The sequence below is a fragment of the Hyperoodon ampullatus genome (assembly GCF_949752795.1).
Source record: "Hyperoodon ampullatus genome assembly, chromosome: 8".
Taxonomy (NCBI): Eukaryota; Metazoa; Chordata; class Mammalia; order Artiodactyla; family Ziphiidae; genus Hyperoodon; species Hyperoodon ampullatus.
In genome coordinates, this window is record NC_136921.1 from 34856810 (window position 1) to 34879788 (window position 22979).

At 40.9% G+C, this 22979-nt stretch overlaps 1 protein-coding gene across 4 annotated transcripts in view; it reads right to left on the reverse strand.

Moving 5' to 3' along the window:
* CDK15 (cyclin dependent kinase 15) overlaps nt 1-22979 on the reverse strand; it is a gene marked incomplete at both ends in the record, with an annotated part of 99362 nt that overhangs the window by 55518 nt on the left and 20865 nt on the right. For all 4 annotated transcript variants that reach the window (XM_079709778.1, XM_079709777.1, XM_079709776.1 and 1 more), the window contains 4 exons: nt 2861-2981; nt 4595-4718; nt 12596-12658; nt 13410-13504. In XM_079709778.1, the coding sequence (XP_079565904.1) occupies nt 2861-2981; nt 4595-4718; nt 12596-12658; nt 13410-13504 (403 nt within the window). The remainder of the gene's footprint in view (nt 1-2860; nt 2982-4594; nt 4719-12595; nt 12659-13409; nt 13505-22979) is intronic.

Here is a 22979-nt window from a genome sequence, read left to right on the forward strand (position 1 = left end):
ACAAGAAATAAAAGGGCTAACCATAAAGGAAAAGACTGATAAAGTCAGCAGTATTAAAATTAAGAAATTTTGTTTAAAAAGACAACATAAAGATATGAAAACATAAGCCATGAACTGGGGAGCCTGCTTGTAGCACTCATAACTGATAAAAGATTAGTATCCAGAGTATAAGAACTCCTATAAATTAATAAAGAAAGAAAGGGAGGAAGGGAGAGAAAAGGAGAGACAGACAGAGACATAGAGACCAAAAGAAAATAAACAAAAGACACACAGAGGTATTTCATAGGAGAAAAAACACAAATGGCAAATAATCCATGAAAAGACATCCAACCTCATTAGTAATTAAGGAAATGCAAATTTGATCACAACATGCTACCATTCTACCCACTAACTTAGCAAAAATTAAGAAATCTGATCTTATGAAGTTAGTGCAGATGTGGATAAGGGACTATGATACACTGCTGGTGCATAAATTGTTACAACCACTTGGAGAACAATTTGACACTATTTCATGAAGTTGAACATTCATATACCCTGTGACACAGCAAATCTACACTTAAGTAAGTACTCTAGACATATCCTTAAATATAAGTACCAAGTATATTCAAAATAGCAAAAAGAAATAAAACAAAAGGCAAACTAAATAACTGAAATGTTCATCAACAGAAAATAAAGTATAGCCACATAGATCAACAGAGATGAACCTTAGAAACACACTGAGTTAAAAAAAAACCAAGTCACAGAAGACTAAAAACAATGTAATATCATTTTTATAAAAACTCAAAAGCAAGTAAAATAAAATATTTTAAAAATACATAAAAATGTAAAAAATATTATTTTTAAAAAGGGTAAGGGAATGACAACAAGAAAAAAAAATTCAGGGTAGAAACCCCTCTGGTGGAGGGGCAGGCTGATGGGAAAGGGACACGAGTGGATGTGACAGGACTGATGATGTTTCTGGTTGTTACATCAGGTAGTGGGCTCGTGGAGTTCACTTTACTATGCTTTTTTTTTTTTTTAATTTTTTTTATTTTTGGCTGTGTTGGGTCTTCATTGCTGCACATGGCCTTTCTCTAGTTGCAGGGAGTGGGGGCTACTCTTCGTTGCGGTGCGCGAGCTTCTCATGGCGGTGGCTTCTCTTGTTGCGGAGCATGGGCTCTAGGCACGCAGGCTCAGTAGTTGTGATACTCGGGCCTAGTTGCTCCGCGGCATGTGGGATCTTCCCGGACCAGGGCTCGAACCCGTGTGCCCTGCATTGGCAGGCGGACTCTCAACCACTGTGCCACCAGGGAAGCCCAAATGTTTATTTAGCGAGGTAGTTTTTTTTTTTTTTTTTTGCGGTACGCGGGCCTCTCACTGTTGTGGCCTCTCCCGTTGCGGAGCACAGGCTCCGGACGTGCAGGCTCAGCGGCCATGGCTCACGGGCCCAGCCGCTCCGCGGCATGTGGGATCTTCCCGGACCGGGGCACGAACCCGTGTCCCCTGCATCGGCAGGAGGACTCCCAACCACTGCACCACCAGGGAAGCCTACTATGCTTTTAATCTACATCAGTTTTCTCAATCTTGACACAATTGACATTTTGGGCTGGATACATCTTTGTCATAGGGGGCTGTCCTGTGCATTATAAGATACTTAGTAGCATCCTTGGCCTCTACTGACTAGATGCCAGGAGCAACCCACCACCACCCAGCTGTGACAATAAATGTCTCCAAACACTGCATGGGCCCTGGGAAGCAAAATTGATCCTGGTTAAGAATCACTGATGTGCATATTTATATATTTTGAATGTTTTAAATGTTCTATAATAAAACAAAGTTTAAAAGTGACGAGAAGAAGTTTCACTGTCTGTGAAGCACAACTAGGAAGTGATCATTAAGAGCTGAGAAAGCCAGAGCCTGCTGAAGGCCTTTGAAGTGACAGTGCAGAGTGGTGAGAGCTGACAGTTTCAGGGGGGTTTTGACTAGCAGGTGTTATTTCAAGAAGTGCGACTGGGTATCAGGAAATCAATGACTCCAGATACACTGGAGGAAATTCTCTTCAACTTTTCTCAATTCTTTGGGAAATTCAAAAGCTTAGTTTAGCCTTTTAGTGTTTTTTATTTTTAAACAGGGCCTTCTGTTTATATAAGACCATCTAAGGAGTTGAAGGAAGCCCATACATTTTGTTACCTTTGAGGAGGTGGCTGTGACTGCAAATTTACCACACAAATGACTGGGATATTTCCAGGGATCAGAGCCAGATTACATAACACCACTGCTCTAGGATGATGAGTGGCTGAGAGCCCATTCTCACCACTGCACCCGGTTAATCCAAGAGTCTCTACAACAGTGTGGCTCTACTTGATAGCATCTATCTGGTTCTTACATTTGCACTACAGTCCCCTTTAACCCCTCATGGGGAGAGTTTATTACCCTTATTTTAAAAACAAAGAAGCATAGACACAAAGAGGATACATGGCTTTTTTGAAGATAACGTAATCCAGAGTAACTGATTAGAAATATTGGCATGAAAATCAGGTCTACCGAGTCTTGGTATTTATGGTTTTTTCACCAGGCTCTGAACGGTGTTTGGGCATGTGCAGACAGGGGTGTGTGTGTGTGTGTGTGTGTGTGTGTGTATCTGTGCTTTGGGAGTGTATGTATGTTTCCCTGAGGACAAGGGAGAAGACAAAGGATTGAAGAGAAGAGCTAGAAGGAGGGGCATTGTAAAAATCAAATGAGATATGTATTTGAAAGTACTTTCTATTTCTGTATACAAATGTGATTGTCATTATTAAAATGATTATCTAAAATGTAATACAGGTAATAAAACAACCTTCACGGGTAGGATGACTCACATTTTCTTGGCACTAGCTCTTACCATATGTCCAGTTCAGAGGAATATTCAGTGGCTCCCAGCAAGGCATCAGGAGGGCGGTACCAGAGAGTCACAACTTCTGAAGAGTATGTCTGGCTGGGAATGGACTTGGCCCGAGCAAGACCTGACCAAAGGGGGAAAGCACAGAACTCACTGTCCTGAGACCTTCTGGAGAGCCACAGTGATACAGTCTGCCAAGGAGAGTATAATTGGCAGAGTAAACAACATTTAAAAAATAATACACAAACTTTGGTGCTTTTAATAGAGCTACTCAACTATCTTGATTCTTGCGTACCTCTTCATCAAATGAATTTCTCAAAATTTGGCCTACTTTGCAGCTAGATGTGGGTTTCCTGGCAGCTAAGTGTAGCAAGGCAACTAAATTTTTGCCTATTTGATATGAATAGAAGTGATGTGCGAACTTCATGGAGGGGTTAAGTGTTGGTCTCTTTTCTCCTTCCTCCAGGCTGTAGTGAGGTGGAAGTGGCTGCCATCTTGAAATAGGCCGTGGGGCAATACCTAGGGGTGGTGGGGCCTCATGACAGAAGGAGAGTGGACCAATACACCATGGAGCCACTACAGAGCTCTGACTGCTTAGGTCAGACTGTTACATGAGAGAATGTGAAGCTTCGAGCACGTATACACCTCTGTAATTTGGGCTCCCTGTAACAGCAATGGAAAATCGATTCACTACTACTAGGGCCACCCTCCATTTCTGCAGTCCAGGAATCCCCAGTTTAGTAGATACAGGGTGAGGGCTGTTGATCCACATTACTTATTTGGCAGGACCTTAGCTGGATCATTCTTAAGTACTCCTCTACAAAAATGAGAGTACTTTCATCAGTTAGCTATTTATCTCACTGGATCACATGATCTATAGCTAGAAAAAAACCTGAATAGATGAGTTCACTGTTGTGGGGAATTTGATAAATGAATGTCTGTTAAAGGCTTACTGCAGCTATAGTAGCATCATTTGACATCTGCCAAACAGAGAAGAGTGGTTCCTCAGCTTACACAGAACCAGTTTTTCAACAAAAATTTATTGAGCACCTGCTATGGTGCCAGGCACTAGGGATATAATGATAAGTAAAAACGGATCCAGGCTGCCCTCATAATGCTTATAGGCTAGTGGAGGAGACAAAATCATCACAGAAGTATATATGTGTGTATATATGTATAATTATAAACTGTGATACGTGCTAAAATGGAAAGACACAGTGATACTCAGGGGAAATCTGCATCACTTTGATGAGAATAAAAGCCTCAGGTACCCATACAGTCCCACCTATATGGATACATAGGTGAGCAGGAACAGGTGTCCTGGAGCCTCCATTCCAGCAGGAGTCCATCCTACAATCTGGGCTTAACCTCCTTATCCTGTCATCCTGGGATAACTTTGATCTAGTCTGATGGAATTTGTACCTCCACCTAGATTTAGGGAAACCTACCAAGTACGTTCACTCTACAAAAGTCTTTACATCAAAAATGGCAGTGAGGTAGTAGGGGTAACCAAGCTTTAGGATCTGATTAGACTGAGGCTTGATGGAACCCTAAGAAGTTACCAATCTCGTCCTATTTCTTGCCTCAATCTTCCTATACGGTTGTTTGAAATCCTGACAAAGCATCATGTTCCCCGGTTCCCACTTTTCAAAAGCCAGCCCTAGTTGATGCTTTAAACATGTGCACACAAAAGCATCATTGTTCATAGCCCAGGAAGAGACTCCGGAGGCGACTTACCAAAATCAGCCAGTTTGAGCTCTCCCAGGTGACTGATGAGTAAGTTCTGAGGTTTCAGGTCCCTGTGGAGAACGTGTTGGTGGTGGAGGTACGCCAGGCCCTGCAGAAGTTGAAACATGAAAAGCTGGAAGGAATGAACACCTTATCTAAGCAGATTTGAGCCACTATGTGTTGATTTCTCCTCTAAATCAAAAACAGTCTTCTGAAAGAATATAGTAAAAGGGTCTCTTGAGAGACCAAAAAAAATGAAGATTTTGCATTCGAACAGGAAAAAAAGGACAAGGAAAGTCAAGTAAGTAGACCATGTCCTAAACAAAGGGATTCTGGTTTTTCCTGACATCTCATTTCTTTGATACTGAAGGAATTACCCTTCCTTAAAAATCTAAAGCGAAACTTTGAAGTTTCCATTGGAACACTAGTTATTGATTTAGATGTGAAAGATTTAATTTTTTTCCCACTGATGAACTTGGCATATAAGATCAAAGTTGACCTGGAAATGATATTCTAACATTTACAACTGCTTAAGTTTTCCAGGCTCTCTGATATAAAACCCTTTTAAAAACAGAACACAGGGAGACCAGACTGGGAAATATATCCTTAGATGGTATTAGGAAATAAAGGAACCATTATCTTTTTAAATGAATTTTTAAAGTATTAAGTTCAAAGTGAAAACAAGGGAAATATACAGTAGAGATTCAGAGGGAAAAGATACCAAAATAAATTAGACCAAAAGAAAAAAAATCAAAAGAGAATAAGGAATAAATAGTATAGAGAAGAAAAAAGGGGGTGGGGGGAAACAAAATGAAAAATACATTCTAGGCCTAAATTTTAAAATGTTGCTTGTGGTTACAAGGCACAGAAATGAAAGACATTATTAGGTTCCCATCAAAACACAAGCTTAAGGAAAAAAAAAAAAAAAGAATGCTAGTATTCCAAGTGTCTTTTGCTATTTTCCAGTGCCACTGGCAACTGAGAATTCAAACACCAACATTAGTGTTTACAAAGACCTATGCCAACTGAGAACATGTTCTGGCAGTTTTGAAAAGAAAAGGCCAGCCCCAGTATTCCTGGGACACGGGCAAAATAGTAAATGCAGAGCCATGCGGATAAATCCACTTTTTTCATCACATCTTGGAAACTAGGAACTTCAGAGATGCTTGAACCTGCAATGACCTAGCAATGACTTGGACACATTGGAATCAAGTTGATGGGTGCCATGGTCTGACCAAAGCAGTATCCTGGGGAGTTTACTTCCCACTGCACAGCTGTGGCTGCATGGGCTCCATGCTGTTCCCATATCAGGGTCCCCAAGCCGTTTAAGAATGTTAACATTTTCTTGAGGCTCCTACTTCAAATGTTCGCTGGTTCTATGAGTCTTTCTCATCCCAATTCTTTCTCTTCCTGGTGCTTCAAACACACACACTGTATTATTCATTTTACCGTTTATCACATCACTCAGCTGCCAAAGCACAAAAGTCCCATAACAACATTTCAACCCTCTGATCGGTTATAAACATAAATGTTCGTGGAAAAGACAATATAAAGGACCAACTTAAATTCCAGGTAAAAGATAAGATGCCATAGTAGGTGCTTAAAAATATGTTTTTCAACGTGATAGTAGTAAGGAAAGAGGGAGATGAAGACAGGTGAGAGACAGAAGACAGAGAGATGGTGACCAGCAAGGAACAGAGACAGAGGGAAGGGAGGGAAAAGAACATGTACTGAATACCCAGGACCTTTTGGAATCCTCAAAACAACCCTGTGAGGAAGATAGGCTCGTCCTTGATTTATATATAAGAAAAGTAGGGCTCAGGGAAACATTCAAAACACGTCTAAAAAGAGTCAGGGCCAGGTCTCAAATTCAGACCTACCTGACACCATGACGCCATCCTGAGAAACCAGAGAAAAGTTAGAAAATTAAAACCCGACAGGGAAGGAGAGAATTGGCTAGCTGAGTCAGAGACAGAGCTTCACAGTGGGCCAGCCTGAAATCCCTTTCACGTCCCAGGCATAGACCATCTCACTGATGAGTCACACGCCCGCCGCTCACCTTCTTGCTCTTTAGCTCCTTTCCTCCCTGGCTCCGCATGTCTACAAGCATTTGTAAATGGCAAAACACTGCAGTCTTAAGGTATGGGATTTCATAGCCACACTTGTCAAAACTGCAGTGTGTGCTGAGTGACCTCACCACCCACTTACTCTTTAATCCCTTACAGCCTGTATTCCTCCTTTCCCACTGCCAAAACTTCACCAGTAATACGACCCAATCTGATGGTGTTTTCTCAGTCACCATCCAGATCGTGACTCTTTCCAGAGGGGTTTCCCATAGCCCAGGGGTTAGTCCTGTTTCCAACACAATGAGGCTCTTGGGAACAAAATAATTCCATTGGGCTAGTACCATCTGGGCTAGGACTCCCGCAAAAACACAATCAGATCACTCAGCCAACTCTTCCAGGGAAGCCTGAGTCCTTCCACTCACGAGGGAATTCCTGGGATTTGTTCTATTAGAAATCTGACACAGGCTAATCTCACTATGATCCCCATCCTGTCTTCTGTGGTCACTAAAAATATAAGCCTCTCTGACTATTCCTTTTTCTTCCCTAAAGCTCATCTCCATACCGCTCTCTGCTTCCTCTCACTTAACCCAGCATCCATCGTCCCTCTCTCCCCCAAATCTTTTCATTGTTCACTTTTCACTCCTCAATCCTGGTTTTAAAACTTCCTAAAACCCACCCTCTGATGAATTTCCTTCTGTCTCCTTTGGCTTAAATTAGACCTTGAGTTCACTGCTTCCCTACAGCATTCTCAAGTGGATGTTAGTTCTTCTACAACTTGCTCATACCTTTGATTACTGCGAGGTGGGGTACTGGGTGACTTCCCAATACCACTTCAAAACCATTGCTTCTCCACCCTCAAGTAAAAACCCTCGTTGTTTGGACTTTCATGCCATTGAGCCACATCTTCCTCTATCTCTCTTCTCACTGTCATCCACACGACTCCCTACCGTTCTCCATCATTCACTCAGGACTTGGGCACCCGGATCCCAGCTGTTGCTTCCCTAACATCAGTGCCCATGTGAACATGTCCAGTCACCCGCCACACTCCGACGGTCTGCTTCTCCAACACACTTCAGCCCCTCACTCTCCACGGTCACACACTGGGCCTTGCCATCATATGGAATTGTTTTTCCTCTGAAATGTGAAATTCATCCCCCTACAAAATGGCTTCTGCTACGATCACTTTATTCATAATGTTTTTACTGTGGTCACCAATGTCTTTTGCTACAAACATCCAATGGATACCTTTCACTCCTTCTCTTTGCAGCATCTGGCTTTGTTGACCATCTTCCTTCCTGAAGCTCTCTCCCCACTTTGGTAACACAATCTCTTAATTTTTCTCCTACTTCTCTGACTGTTCTTTTTGTAGGTTCCACTTTCTCTACTGATGTCTAATATATTCATATTCCTTAGGGTTCCATCCTTGACCTTCTATTATCACCTTACATGCTCCCTTAGCCATCTTATCCACTAACCTTGCTTCAATTAACAACTGTATTCTGATTATTTAAAAGTCTTCAGCTCCACCTCAGATCTCTTTCTTGAACTGTTAGACCCCTATAGTCTGAAGTTCACCTGGACATCCCATAATCACCTCAAGCTCAGTATGCCAAAACTTAACTCACTATATCCCTCCAAAATCTATTTTCCCATTTCTCTGTTTCAGTGAATGGCACTATCATCCATCTAATTACTTAAAGTTAGAAAAAGGATTGCTGATTCTTCCATCTCCCATTCATTCTGGCTAAGTAATTAATTGCACATATATCCAGTTTCCTCCACCATCAATTCACATCTGCACCACTGTTGTCCTCATTAGTCTCACTGTCACGGTTGGAACCCTAATGGACACCAGCATTTAGAGAATGACTGGAGGAAATGAGAGTATGGGGTGGGAGTAGAGAAAAAAAAAACAAGGGGAGAGTGAGGTCAGGGGACTATAACATTCCAAAAAAATCCGTATTGCTCACTTTCCAATCTATTCACCACAGTGTCATCAGAGTGAGCTCTACAAAAAGGAAATCTGAATTTATCACCTCCTATTAAAATGATTGAATGGCTCCTCATATGGAATAGCATGACATAGCTGGGCCCTTCATGCTCTGGCTCCTACTTACCTTTCAAGTCTCAGCTCTAACCACCCTCAACTCTGTTCATTCTAATCCAGCCTTAACTCTTGAGTTATCTTCAGTTCTTGGAATATACCATACCCTCCCTGGCATCCCAGCATTTTCACTGCTGCCTCTACTGTGGGGAACTCATCCCTAGCCCTATCTGCTTTGATTGGATAACTTCTTCCTTTGTGCTTCCATATACCCCTAATAAATTCCTCTATTTATTAGTGTATCCCTCACAAACCCACAAAGTCCTTGTTATCAAATATGATTTTCAACTTTGTGACACTCTCAACCATGCCCTCCTTGAAACTGTCTCTTGCCTTGACCTCCATAAAAATGCATTTTTCTGGATCTTCTATATTCCTAAAAGCTGCTTCCCTCTGCCCCTTGCTGTCCTGTTCCTCTTCTCACCCCCAAAAGCAAAAGTTCTACCATCAGTTCTTTTCTCTTTGTGTTTGCTCTTTTGACTATCCACTCTCTCGTCTTTAACTACAAACTCCATGCATCAATTACCCTCAAATCTACATCTCTAGCATACACCTTCCTCCTGAGAACCAATCTCCTCTTCAGTTGCCTGCTGCTCATTTCCTTTGGCTATCCCACCTCAACGAGAAGCTCATCATGTCTAAAACAGGACTCTTCTGCCTTCTCTCTAAGTCGACTTCTTTTATTTCTGTTAATAGAGCTATAATTCTCCAGGTAAATCACACCCCAAATCAGTCATGTTTGACCTCATCCTTTCCCTCCACAAGCCCAGTTAGTCACCATGTCTTGGCTGAACTCTTGTTTTTGTTTTTCACATTCCTTTCTATTTGTACCTTCACTATCATAATTTATCACTTCTTACCTAGAAATTTGTTACTCAAAGTTTGGTCCTCAGCCAGCAGCATCTGTATCACCTTGGAGTATGCTAGAAATGCAAAGCTCAGGCTTCACCCTAGACTAACTGAATCAGATCCCCAGGTCATTCATCTGCTCACTGAAGCTTGAGAAGCACTAGGCTAGCCCACATCGATAAACTCTTAACTGGAATCCCTGACTCCAGTCTCCTCTCTTTAATCTATCCCACAGACCACAATTACATAAATTTCCTTCTGATCGTGTCATTCTTTTTCAATCAAACCCCTTTAATGACTCTACTGTCTAAGGAATAAAGTCCACATCTTAGAAAGTAAGGCTCTCAGCCACCTACCCAATCTATTTCTCTGGACTAATATACTCCATTTCACTAAGATAGTCTCTATTTCAGGCCAACAGGACCAGAGATGCAGTATGGCACTGGTAGAAAAGAATCTTAACCAAGAATCCTTTTTAGCAATGGCAAAAGCTGGTTCTACAATTTCAGGCAAAACATTTGTCCTGGGGCTTCCCTGGTGGTGCAGAGGTTGAGAGTCCGCCTGCCGATGCAGGGGACATGGGTTCGTGCCCCGGTCTGGAAAGTTCCCACATGCCACGGAGTGGCTGGGCCCGTGAGCCATGGCCGCTGAGCCTGCGCGTCCGGAGCCTGTGCTCTGCAACGGGAGAGGCCACAACAGTGAGAGGCCCGCATACCACACACACAAAAAAACCAAAAAAACAAAAAAACATTTGTCCTTTCAAACCTTGGATTCTAATTCTGCAGAAAAAGAAAGTTAGACCAACCCAGTGTTTTTAAGGCTTTTTTTTTTTTATTGCATCCCCCAGTAAGAAATATATATGTTTCCAGTTTTCACATTCATACATAGATAGAAGCACAACTTCAAATGGAAAAAAAGTTGCACAAAATAATACTTATTCTTACTAAATGTAATATACTATAATATTTTCTATTCTTTTCTTATCCATTCCATTTCATTTTTTTAAATGCTGGTTGCTAATCACCAACTGATTTCACAGCCCACTAGTGGGTCAGAGCCTGAAGAGTGAAAAACACTGTGGTCCCTTCAACACTAACAGTCTATGGCTCTGGGGTCCTCTTCCTTGAACGCATCCTCTACTTCCCTGCTCTGTACCTTTGCTGAAAACATTCCTTCTTCCTCTAACATCTTCCCCTATTCCAGCCTCTTGAAATGCAGTTCAACTTTAAAGGTCTGCCTTATTAAAACCTCTTAAAATGAGAAGATATCTTTTACTTCTTTGCATGTCTACAACATTAGGTCTTATTTCTTACTTGGTGTTATTCACAAATGTCCTGTAATAGTATTGGTGTGTATGTCTTATCTCCTGTTTTTGGCTCTATGTCCCTTGAGGAATCATGTTTTCTATGTCTTTCTATTTTGCTAAGCACTTAGCACAGTGCTTGGAATGAGAGTCACTCAACCCTGAAAATGTTCTATCTTTCTCACAGTTACTCTTCCTCCAACTGTTCTTCTATTTAATCAAACCTCTAGTCCCTTGACTCTTCTGCCCTCTCCCTAGCTATCAGCAACCTGCCTATCTTCACTTCCTTCCCTCAGATTGGACTCAGTTTAGAAGCTTCTGACCATCCCTTTAACCTCTGTCTTGACAATCGCCAAATATCTTGCCCACTTGTCTTTTCCTCTCACATGTCTGGCAAAGCCCCAAATCTCAATCAATCCAACTATCTACTTTCTCTGCTCCTCTATTTGAACTGCTAAGCACTGCCAGAGAGAGAGAAAGAAAGAAAGAAAGAAAGAAAAAGAAAGAGGGAGGGAGAGAGAGAGAGAGAAAGAAAGAAGGAAAGAAAGAAAGAAAGAAAGAAAAGAGAAAGAAAGAAAGAAAGAAAGAAAGAAAGAAAGAAAAGAAAGAAAGCTATCTCATGATCATGCAAATAATTTAATGGGTTTCATCCTCACCAGCGTCCTTAACACACTACTAGACATTCCTTCTTGGTTTCCCTAGTTAGTTTTCTATTTCATTTTCCTCTAACTATTTTAAAATGTTTTCACTCTTTTCAAACCCCTGTCTTCAAACCTTCCTTTCCCCCTTGCCTCCACGACTGGATTAGGTCCCCTTACTATGAGTCCTCATAGTATTCCTAGTTAACATGGTCATAGCCCTTATAACTTTGCTTCTCACTACCTATTTAAGTCCATATATCCTACTGGGCTTTAGCTCATTGAAAATAAGAAACACAACTTATTCATTATTGAAACCTCAGGATTTAACATGGCACTAAGTAGTCAATAAATATTTCTTGAATGAATGAATTAATAAACACATAAATATTAGTTAAATGAATGAGTACATCATATACAAATCTCATATGGTTATGTTAAGGGCCAATCAATTAATTAATGCCAATAAAACCTTAGGGAATGAAAAGTATGAAATACAAATGCTTTCTAAAATTTATAACAGATGTAGAATTACAGCTAGTTAAGAGTTTATTATTATTTCTATTCCAATGACTGGAAAAATGGAAGTTGGTCCCACGTATAATCGGATCTGATAGAACAGGCAAAAGGATAACTGATAAAGATCCAACAAAGGTACTTTGTTTGCTAGTTGTTGTGGGGAACTATAGGTACAACACAAACTTTATCACAGACCACAGTAGTCTGCTATGAAGAAAGTATTTATTTTATGATGGCCTAACTTCACATTTTTTCTTGTAATGCAATTCTTTTTCATTGGTTTATACTTCTAAAGACATATTTGCATGATGACAATGACTGACAGGGTTAGGCTGCCCAGAAAACAGCCAGACATTGCTCCATATCTTGAGGCAAATCTTTTTTGTTTTTTTTTTTTACTTTCTCCTAGAATATCAGTGATATCCATGTTCTTATCAGTATCATGGAACTTCAGTTTGTGATGGCAGTCTGTTTCAAGATTCTTCTGCTGTGGGCAAGCCAGAGGAGAGTCCCGACCCTCAAAGTACTCACCCTGACATTGTGAGGATGAAGCCCTCCTGGATGCTGAGACATATACTGAGCCAGGTCTGTGTGCTACACAAAATGGTGGAGAGAGTGACATTAGCAGTGCTCGGTCAGTGTCACAAAGCAGACCACAGACTTGACTCTCAAAGGTATTACAAAGTTCAGAATTTTTGAGAATAAGGTGCAAAGGTACACAACCAGGTTTTCTGAGACACCACTGTTAAAGTCAAACACAGTGTGCCTTCCTAACTGGCTGCTCTTAGAAGGAAGCCTGTTTCTCGGCACAAGAGAGGCTCATTTTAAATGACTTCCCCTGAACACAATGACATGGGGATTTTGTACTCTTCAGGGTCCTTGGAGGCAAGTCAGGTACACATGCCTTATGATTCCTTTCTGCTAATATTTGAACAGTTTTTTCTTTCAGAAATACAAAATGAGGTATTCTTTAGTAAACTTGTATACAATTTTTTAAAACCTTGTGGTTTATGTCTTTATTGTTGATGAAAAAATGTTGGGTTCTGCTCGGATAGTGAATAAAATAGATTAAAAAAATAGGTGCAAAAGTTTTATTTAGGAGGCAAACTCAGAGTGTTTATTATTGCTGGTGAGGGGGGGAAAAGGCAGCAAATATAGCAGGTAAAGGAGCAGGACTAAAGAATGAGCATAAGAACAACAGGCTCCACTAATCACAATAATGAAAAGTTCCATGACACTTTCCACATTGTAATGAAAGTTTTATCATGCCATAAAATATTAACAGATTCATTATACAAGCACCAGGCTTTTCCTTTCTGCTTTATAAAATGCTGGGGCAACTCACCATGTATTCAAAAACGAATGTCAGTGTCTCTTTGGTGTGGATAATGTCATGGAGCAGCACAATACTGGCATGTTTCAAACCCTTCAGCAGAGAAGCTAGAAAAATTAAACAAAATTTTAATTCAATCATTGATCATGAAAGTACTGCTTTAAAAATATCAAGCAGTATTTATTTTTTAAACATTTCAAATCAACCATTCTGGTTTTTTAATGTTGGAAAAAAATCTCTTGTTGTGAAATAATATTTAAAGCTATAAAACAATCTTCATTATTTATTAAATGGTGAATCATTGCATTTACATAACTTATTTTTCTTACAGGCTAAAGCAGTTGCAAAAAATATGTTTCCATTTACCCAATCAATTTCATCAAAGCACTCAGAGCGCTTTGCAAATGCCTTCCTCTGGGAAGCTTATCATCTCTGCTTCAGAGCTACAGGAGAGGAAGCCTGGAGAGATAAAGGCCATTGGAGGAGCAGGAAAAGGAGTGCTGTGCCTTCTAGAGCAGGACTTTGCAACATGTGACCATTCTCTAAAATTCAAAGTCCCACAGGGGGTCAGCAGGGCCTGTAGATATGACTGATGGAAGGCAGGGATAAGAACATGGGATGAAGGATTGCTGAATCATAATATAGAGAGTGGATGGGATTTCTTAATAGGAGAATTGAAAACTTGTGGAAAGGAGGAAATTCACACTTAAAAAGAGTAGAGGGCCAAACTTGGGGAGCCCGGATGAGTGGCAAGGGGTGAGGACTGTCTCTGCATCTTCGATAACAGGTTATTATTAGGTCACTAAAGGCAGCTCTAAAGGGGAGAAGTCACCACAAAAGGCCAGTGAGTGGCTGGGAGAGGGTTTGAAAGGTTGACTCTGGGGGCTCCAGAGACAGGAAGACCTTCAGGAGGGTGGAGACCAGGAAAGGCACAATAAGGAGATGGTGAGTCTAAGCTCAGGGCATCCCTGCATGAAGAAATGATGTCTTTAAGACTTAAAGGAAAGGAAAAGTGAAGTGTAAAAACTCAAATCAATGTTCTGCAGGGTCTGCCTGCATATCATGAATCTCTTCCACCTACTCCCTCCCAGAATTCCATAAGATTCAAAACAGACTAACTCAAATACTCAAATTTTTACAATTACTTCCTTCAGGAATCTTATCCTGTTGTAATCATCCTGTTGTTTTATGTCCTGGCAGCCATTCTCCTTTCTAGTGGGGACACCTCTATTTTACTCTGGGGAACCAACCCTCTCCCTACTCAGCCCATGCTATTCTGACGGGGCTGATACCACCCCGACCTAAGATTGGGCATGTGACCTAGGTCTGGCCAATCAGAGCACAACATCCCCCCAGCCACAGTGATTGGTTCAGAGACAGGCACAAAATCCAAGCCTTAAGAGAGCTTTAACTTTGCTTGTGCCATTAGGAAAGACATGCTTTCTTTTCCACTGTAAGGGCTGAGTTTGTAGGATTTAACCGGGAGCTGCTGTGGCCAGATTACCAATGCCTGGGACTAAACCTAAGGCAGAGAAAAACAGTGTTGGGTGATGGACAGATTCCTGGTGATGTCCTTTGCACCCTGCAAGACTGTAGTTATCAGATCTGTGAGCCAGTGAATTTCCTTCTTTACCTCGGTTTGAGCTGGGAACCTTACCATCATAGGAGCCCTACTGCACCTGCTAGCCCTACTCTGCTTGAATGACTAATGTTCTAACTTACAGTTTTTCCCCCCTGAATTCTTATGAGCTAAATTTATTATTTCACTTTCACAAGTACATTGCTTTGTAAACGTAGTAAATTGTCTCACAGGCATCTGTTTACTGTCCCTAGTCCCAGACCAAAGACTACGTGGAAATGGAGCAACTTTCCCTCTCTTTCGGATGCTGCCACATTACCTAGTACAATGCTCAGCCAAGAGTAAGCACTTAATGTTTTCAAATATATTTACTGGGTGTCTTAACAGAGAACTGACTGTAGAGCCACGGGCCTAATGTGAATCCTGGCCTTGTCACTTTCTACCCGAGCGAGCTCAGGAAAGAATCCCAACCCAAGTCTCCATTCACTCCCTGTGAAAAGGAGATAATGCCTTTCCTGACCTGACTTCACAGGGTTGACATGTGGATGGAATCAGATCCCATGCATAAATATAAAGCGTCACCCCTGTTGCAAATTAGAATATCCCAGCCATCAGCTTCTAAGCCTCCCTATCAATTTGAACCTCACTAAACCTCCATTCCCAGATTAACATCTTAGAATTTTGTTTATGTCATGTTTCTGCTAGAGTTTTCAACACCATCCATACTTACAACACTGACTTCGGACAATTGGTTGAGAATGCTTATATTTTTATTTATAAATTACGTTCATGAACTTCTCTCTCTCTTTCTTTCTCTCTCTCCCCCTCCCGCCCTCCCGCCCTCCCGCCCTCCCGCCCTCCCGCCCTCCCTCTCTCTCATCGCTCTTTCTCTACACACACACATACACACACACTACAAAGCACATACCAAATTAGATTTTTGTTTGTTTGTTTTTGCGGTGCACAGGCCTCTCACTGTTGTGGCCTCTCCCATTGCAGAGCACAGGCTCCGGACGCACAGGCTCAGTGGCCATGGCTCACGGGCCCAGCCGCTCCGCGGTATGTGGGATCCTCCCGGACCGGGGCACGAACCCGTGTCCCCTGCATCAGCAGGCGGACTCTCAACCACTGCGCCACCAGGGAAGCCCCCAAATTAGATTTTAAAAGGATATGATAAAGCTTAAATGGCTAAGAATATTATTGACATTTTAATTTTATTTTAATACAATTTTAGTCTTGCTTAAATATGATATTACTAAAACTCCTGATGCTTATTTTTAACCATGATGGTATGTTTTGTTAATCACAATGGCCTCACACGGTCATTTGGTAAAAAGCTCAAGGAACAATATCTACTTAGGATGAGGCTCACTGCTAATGACAACACTGGGTATAAATCTTTATTTCATATAGTTTTCTCAATAATTTGTTTTATAAGAGTAGGAAAAGTGTCACTTTTGCATTTCTCTGTTGTTCTCTTACATTTGCATTATTCGTCTTATCTTCACAATTTTTCAGACATCTTTTGAAGCCATTCATCCATATGATGAGGATTCCCCACTCCAGTAAGTGCTCCTCTCAACTCCTTCTCACACCCTCGTCCCATCCATCAGCAGATCTTCTGGCGATGCCTTCAAAACACGTCCAGAGTTCCTCCCTTCTTACCGACTCCTCTGCTGCCATCCAGGGCCAGGCCACCATCATGTGGGGCCTGAATCACTGCAAATGTCTCCTAACTAGTCTCCCTGCTTCCTCCCTTCCTTCCGACAGTCTCTTCTCCACAGAACCCAGCCACTGTGACCCTGCTCAAATGGAAGTCAGGACATGTCCTCCTGGCTCCAAACCTTCCCGTGGTGTCTCATCTCACTCAGAGTGAGACGGAAGGGACATACAGTGCCTGTCCACCCTTGGTACTGCCCTGCCCTCCTCTCCTCACTCCAGCCTCATTCACTTGGCTCTGGCCACTGTGGACATCCAAGGCTGTTCCTTGGATGCTTCCAAACACATTTACACCCCAGGTCTTACACTTGCCCTTGTCCCTGCCAGTAACCTTCTTGTCTCAGCTCAGCATGCTTCTTCCCTCACTTCCTTCAGGTCTCCTCTCATATTATATATATAAGTCCGAGCCCCTGCCCCTGCCCCACCCTCAGGTGTCCTCTATCCCTGTGCCCTGCTGTATCCTTCTCCAGAGCACTTATCACCCCTGACATATTATCTGTTTGTTGTCTGCCTCCACCTTTCAGAGTATGAACTCCAATGAGAGCAGGCACTTTTGTCTCTTTTGCTTATTGCTGTATTGGCAGTGGCTACAACAATGTCTGGGATATTATAAGCACTCGGTAAATATTTGCTATTGAATTAGTGGTCACTAATTACCTAATATTTCTATGCATACTATTGGTTGGCATAGAGTATTTCTGTTGAAGATGCTTTTATTCCATGTTTATTTTAGTTATAAATGTCGGGTGTGTTATGACATGTCTACTACTGCTTTTTTTTTTTTAACACCCCAGAACCATTGAAATACTTATACAGAAACTGTGACTTTTGACGAGTAATAATAGGGAATTTACGTGAAAGAGTAGATGATGTTTAAAGCAGTTTTCTCATGATATTGGTATGTTGTTTGGTCCATCCAGCAGAGATATCTAAGATGCCTACACCTCAGATGTGTGGGTCTGAAACCCAAGAAGGAAAGGTCTTTTCTTCTAATTTCAAGGCTACCTCGTAAACTTCACAGCAGAGTATGGTGTGTTCTACAGGATAAATAGCTGAGGGATGCAAAGCCAAATGAGAAGAGGAAAAATCCTAAAATCAGAGCATTCTGATTCCTCTCAAATTATTGTTTTTATAATTCACATAGTCTAGATATACTTATTTTTGTTCTTCTTCAAAGTAGACACAAAGATAAACAAGGGAGTCTTTAAAGCTCCAGACAAATGGAATCATAATAGAATTACTTTTAAGTGCTTCTAAAATACTTTTATAATGATAATGATGATGATGATGATCGCTAACACTCATTGAGCATTTACCACATGCCAGGCACTGGTCTAAGAATTTTACATATACTAACTTGGTATGATCATGAGAACACCCAGAAATCCAAAGAGAAAACCTGAAGAAAACAACATAATCCCAAAATCAGAAAAAATGACCCATGACGAAACGTTAGTCAGCTCATTTAAAAAATGTAAAGTATTTCTTTCTTTAAGTGTCCCAAAAGGTGTTTAATATGACCAACTAAATACCAATGAAATTCCAGCTAATGAAATTTAACCTGATTCTAATATATGTAAGAGAGTAATAATTTAGAAAAAAATTATCATTTTCATCTTGCAATGATATGAGAATATTTAATTTCTTTGTTTTGTTAATTTCATTGGGTTTGTGGTTTAGTGAAGTTTTAGGAAAATTGAAGCTTTGCAAGTGAAATGGGTCTGGATGTTTGATGTTACTCTCTGTTCTACTTTAGAAGAAAATGTAAAGATGACAATGACAAAGAACAAGGCTGATTCTCAAAGTCCTGGGGCACAGCTATATAGAGTGAGTGCCTGGTAGTCAAAGCCCTCCTAGGCTCTGAACTCCTTAAGCACCTAGCATATGCCTGGCATGTGGTGCTCAGTAAGTGCTTGTGAATTAATGAAGACCAGACAGTTGTCATGAATTTATGTAGCAGTCAATAATGGAGCCAATTCTCAGGCCCAACCCACATTGGGCATTGAATTGAAAAGAATTTGTAGTTCCTGATGCCATGTTTTCTCTGGCCTGAGTGTCACAAATCAAGTCAATGAGCTGAGTTATGCATTCCAAGAAATCACCTACATAAATTTAGAAAAATATGAAGACAAATGTTAGATAATAGTTATCATCTGACTTCTTTGGAATTGTTATCCCAATCACATGGCATTATTTTGTTTTATAAAAATACAACTATGCACATATAAATGTGTTATGTCCCTGATGTGATTTGATTGCATTTAACGGAGGACTTCTTGACAACCAGGCCTATCGTAATCTATATGTGGTAACCAGCAACTCAGTACTTCTAATTGCTATCCTCCACCTCACTGTATGACCTTGCAGAGGTGCCTCTATTTTTGGCTCAGTTTTCTCATATATGGACTGGGAATAATTATTTTGTAATGTTTTCTACTAGAGAATGGTATTAAAAGATTCTCAGCTGACACAGTTTTCTAACTTAAAGACTTGCAGTTACAGTGCTGTAGAGTGGATGAAAGAATCAGAATTGACAAATATACAATATTGTATAGTATTTTCTTTAAAATGTCTCTCCTGTATTTTGCTTAACACTTATACAAAATGTATCATAAAAATAGATTTCTATTTTTATTTTAACTGTTGCAAAAGGAAAATGCTTGAGTTAAGGATTTCTAAATTTATCATAATAAAGTAGAAAGGATATTTTGAATATAATAGAATGGATTTGAATAAGTAATGACTGATTACTAGCTCTGTGACCTCAGATGTGTAACCTAACCTCTCTGAAGTTCATATTCCTTCATCACTATGACAAAAATAACACTTTACCAACTAGAGTTGATGTAAAGTTTCAAAAAAAAGACTGAATTGGGAGGAAGATTATGTCATGTGCCCTTCAAAAAAGATTAGTTCTATGATTGCTTCCTCACTAATTCTGCTAACAGGCTGAAAGTCCTGGAAGTTCTTTCTAAACCAAGTTTCTATTTTTATAGAAAGATATTCAAAATAATGCACATTATTAAGACATTTGTACATAGGTTAATAAAACTAGGGAACTTGTTCTTATATAAAACCTTTTAATATTTGCCTATTCAAATGAAAGTGTTATCTCCTAGTTGCAAAAATAAACATTTAAAATATAATTATGGGGGGCAGAGTCAGGATGGAAGCATGGGAAGACATGGAGTTCATGTCTCCCCACAACTAGGGAGCCTGCCAGATGCTGGTGGGGGACCTCAATGCCCAAGGAGATGGGAGGAACCCCCAAGCAAACTGGTAGGACATGGGGGAACCAAGAAGGAAGGAGAAGTGGAGGCCAGACAGGACCAGTGCCCCTGAGGGATGGCTGGAAGTGGGGAGGGGTTCCCATTCCTGGAGGGACCCTCGGGGTCTTGGATCAGGGGGGAGTGTGACGAGCATTTCCACTGCCCAAAAGGCCTGGGAGCCTGCCTGGCTCTCAGGCCAGGTCCTATGCTCTCAGAGGCCCCCTCCAGGCCACAGTGGTCCTGGGGGCATAGGAGGGAGGGCAGGGGAGAACAGGAGGGGCAGGTGGGAGGGGCCCTCCAGGACCGGGGGAGCAGGAGAGGAGCAGAGGGTGCTTGCCCCACCCACTCGGGCCCAGGAGGCCTGCTGGCCTCCCAGGCCGGGTCCCCCACCCTCTGAGACCAGAGGCATGCCTGGGCCCCTTCTGTTGAGCCTAAGCCTCACCCCTGCCCCCATCCCACAGGGCCTTTTCCAGCCCTTTGGGTCCTAAGCATAGGCCCTGCCCACTGCCCAAACCCTGCCCCTGCCTAGGCCTCATCCTCCACAGCCAAGGCCTTTTCCACCTTTTTTTTTCTTTTTTCCTTCTCTTTTTTACAATTGTGGTTCTGTTTTACCTTCATCTATATTTTTATTTTTATATTCTTTCTAACATATGTGTTAGTTTCCTAGTCTAAGTTTATTCTTTACTCTTTGTTATTGTTCTCCTTTTTTCTGTTTTTTCTTTTTTTTTTTTTTTTGCCACCCCATGCGCTTGTGGGATCTTGGTTCACAAGCTTCAGTCAGGCCGAAGCTCCTGCAGTGAGAGCTCTGAGTCCAAACCACTGGACTACAGAGAACCTCAGACCCCAGGGAATATTCATCGGAGTGAGGTCTCCCAGAGGTCCTCATCTCAGCACCAAGACCCAGCTCTACCGAACAGCCTACAGACTCCAGTGTTGAAAGCCTCAGGCCAAACAACCAGTTAGACAGGAACACAATCCCACCCAACAACAACAACAACAAAGAGACAGAAAAAAAAATATGTCACAGATGAAGGAGCAAGGTAAAAACCTACAAGACCAAATAAATGAAGAGGAAATAGGCAATCTACCTGAAAAAGAATCCAGAGTAATGATAGTAAAGATGATCCAGAATCTCAGGAATAGAATGGAGGCACGGATTGAGAAAATACAAGAAATGTTTAACAAAGATCTAGAAGAACTAAAGAACAAACAAACAGAGAGGAACACTACAATAACTGAAATGAAAAATACACTAGAAGGAATCAATAACAGAATAACTGAGGCAGAAGAACGAATAAGTGAGTTGGAAGACAGAATGGTGGAAACAACTGCTGAGGAGCAGAATAAAGGAAAAAGAATGAAAAGAATTGAAGACAATCCCAGAGACCTCTGGGAAAACACTAAATGCACCAACATTCAAATTATAGGGGTCCCAGAGAAAAATAAAGGGTCTGAGAAAATATTTGAAGAGATTATGGAAAACTTTGCTAACATGGGAAAGGAAATAGTCACCCAAGTCCAGGAAGTGCAGAGAGTCCCATACAGGATAAACCCTAGGAGAAACACGCCAAGACACATATTAATCAAACTATCAAAAATTAAATTCAAAGAAAAAATATTAAAAGAAACAAGGGAAAAGCAACAAATAACATACAAAGGAATCCCCATAAGGTTATCAGCTGATTTTTCAGCAGAAACTCTGCAGGCCAGAAGGGAGTGGCAGGATATACTTAAAGTGATGAAAGAGACAAACCAACAACCAAGATTACTCTACCCAGCAAGGATCTCATTCAGATTCAAAGGAGAAATCAAAAGCTTTTCTGACGAGCAAAAGCTAAGAGAATTCAGCGCCACCAAACCAGCTTTAAACAAATGCTAAAGAAACTTCTCTAGGCAAGAAACACAAGAGGAGAAAAGGACCTACAAAAACAAACCCAAAACAATTAAGAAAATAGTAATAGGAACACACATATCAATAATGACGTTGAATGTAAATGGATTAAATGCCCCAACCAAAAGACACAGACTGGCTGAATGGATACAAAAACAAGACCCATATATATGCTGTCTACAAGAGACCCACTTCAGACCTAGGGACACATACAGACTGAAAGTGAAGGGATGGAAAAATATATTGCATGCAAATGGAAATCAAAAGAAAGCTGAAGTAGCAATACTCGTATGAGATAAAATAGACTTTAAAATAAAGACTGTTACAAGAGATAAGGAAGGACTCTACATAACGATCAAGGGATCAATCCAAGAAGAAAATATAATAAATATAAATGTTTATGCACCCAACATAGGAGCACCTCAATACATAAAGCAAATGCTAACAACCATGAAGAGGGAAATCGACAGTAACACAATAATAGTAGGGGACTTTAACACCCCACTTACACGAGTGGACAGATCATCAAACCAGAAAATAAATAAGGAAACACAAGCTTCAAATGACACAATAGACCAGATAGATTTAATTGATATTTATAGAACATTCCACCTGAAAGTGGCAGAACACACTTTCTTCTCAAGTGCACAGGGAATATTCTCCAGGATAGGTCACATCTTGGGTCACAAATCAAGCCATGGAAAATTTAAGAAAATTGAAATCATATCAAGCACCTTTTCTGACCACAATGCTATGAGGCTGGAAATCAATTACAGGAAAAAACTGTAAAAAACACAAATACATGGAGGCTAAGCAGTGCACTACTAAGTAACCAGAGATCACTGAGGAAATCAAAGAAGAAATAAAAAAATACATAGAAACAAATGACAACGAAAACACAATGACCCAAAACCTATGGGGCGCAGCAAAAGCAGTTCTAAGAGGGAAGTTTATAGCAATTCAATCCTACCTTAGAAACAAGAAAAATCTCAAATAAAGAATCTAACCCTACACCTAAAGCAACTAAAGAAAGAAGAACAAAGAAAACCCAAAGTCAGTAGAAGGAAAGAAATCATAAATATCAGAGCAGAAATAAATGAAATAGAACAAAGAAAACAATAGCA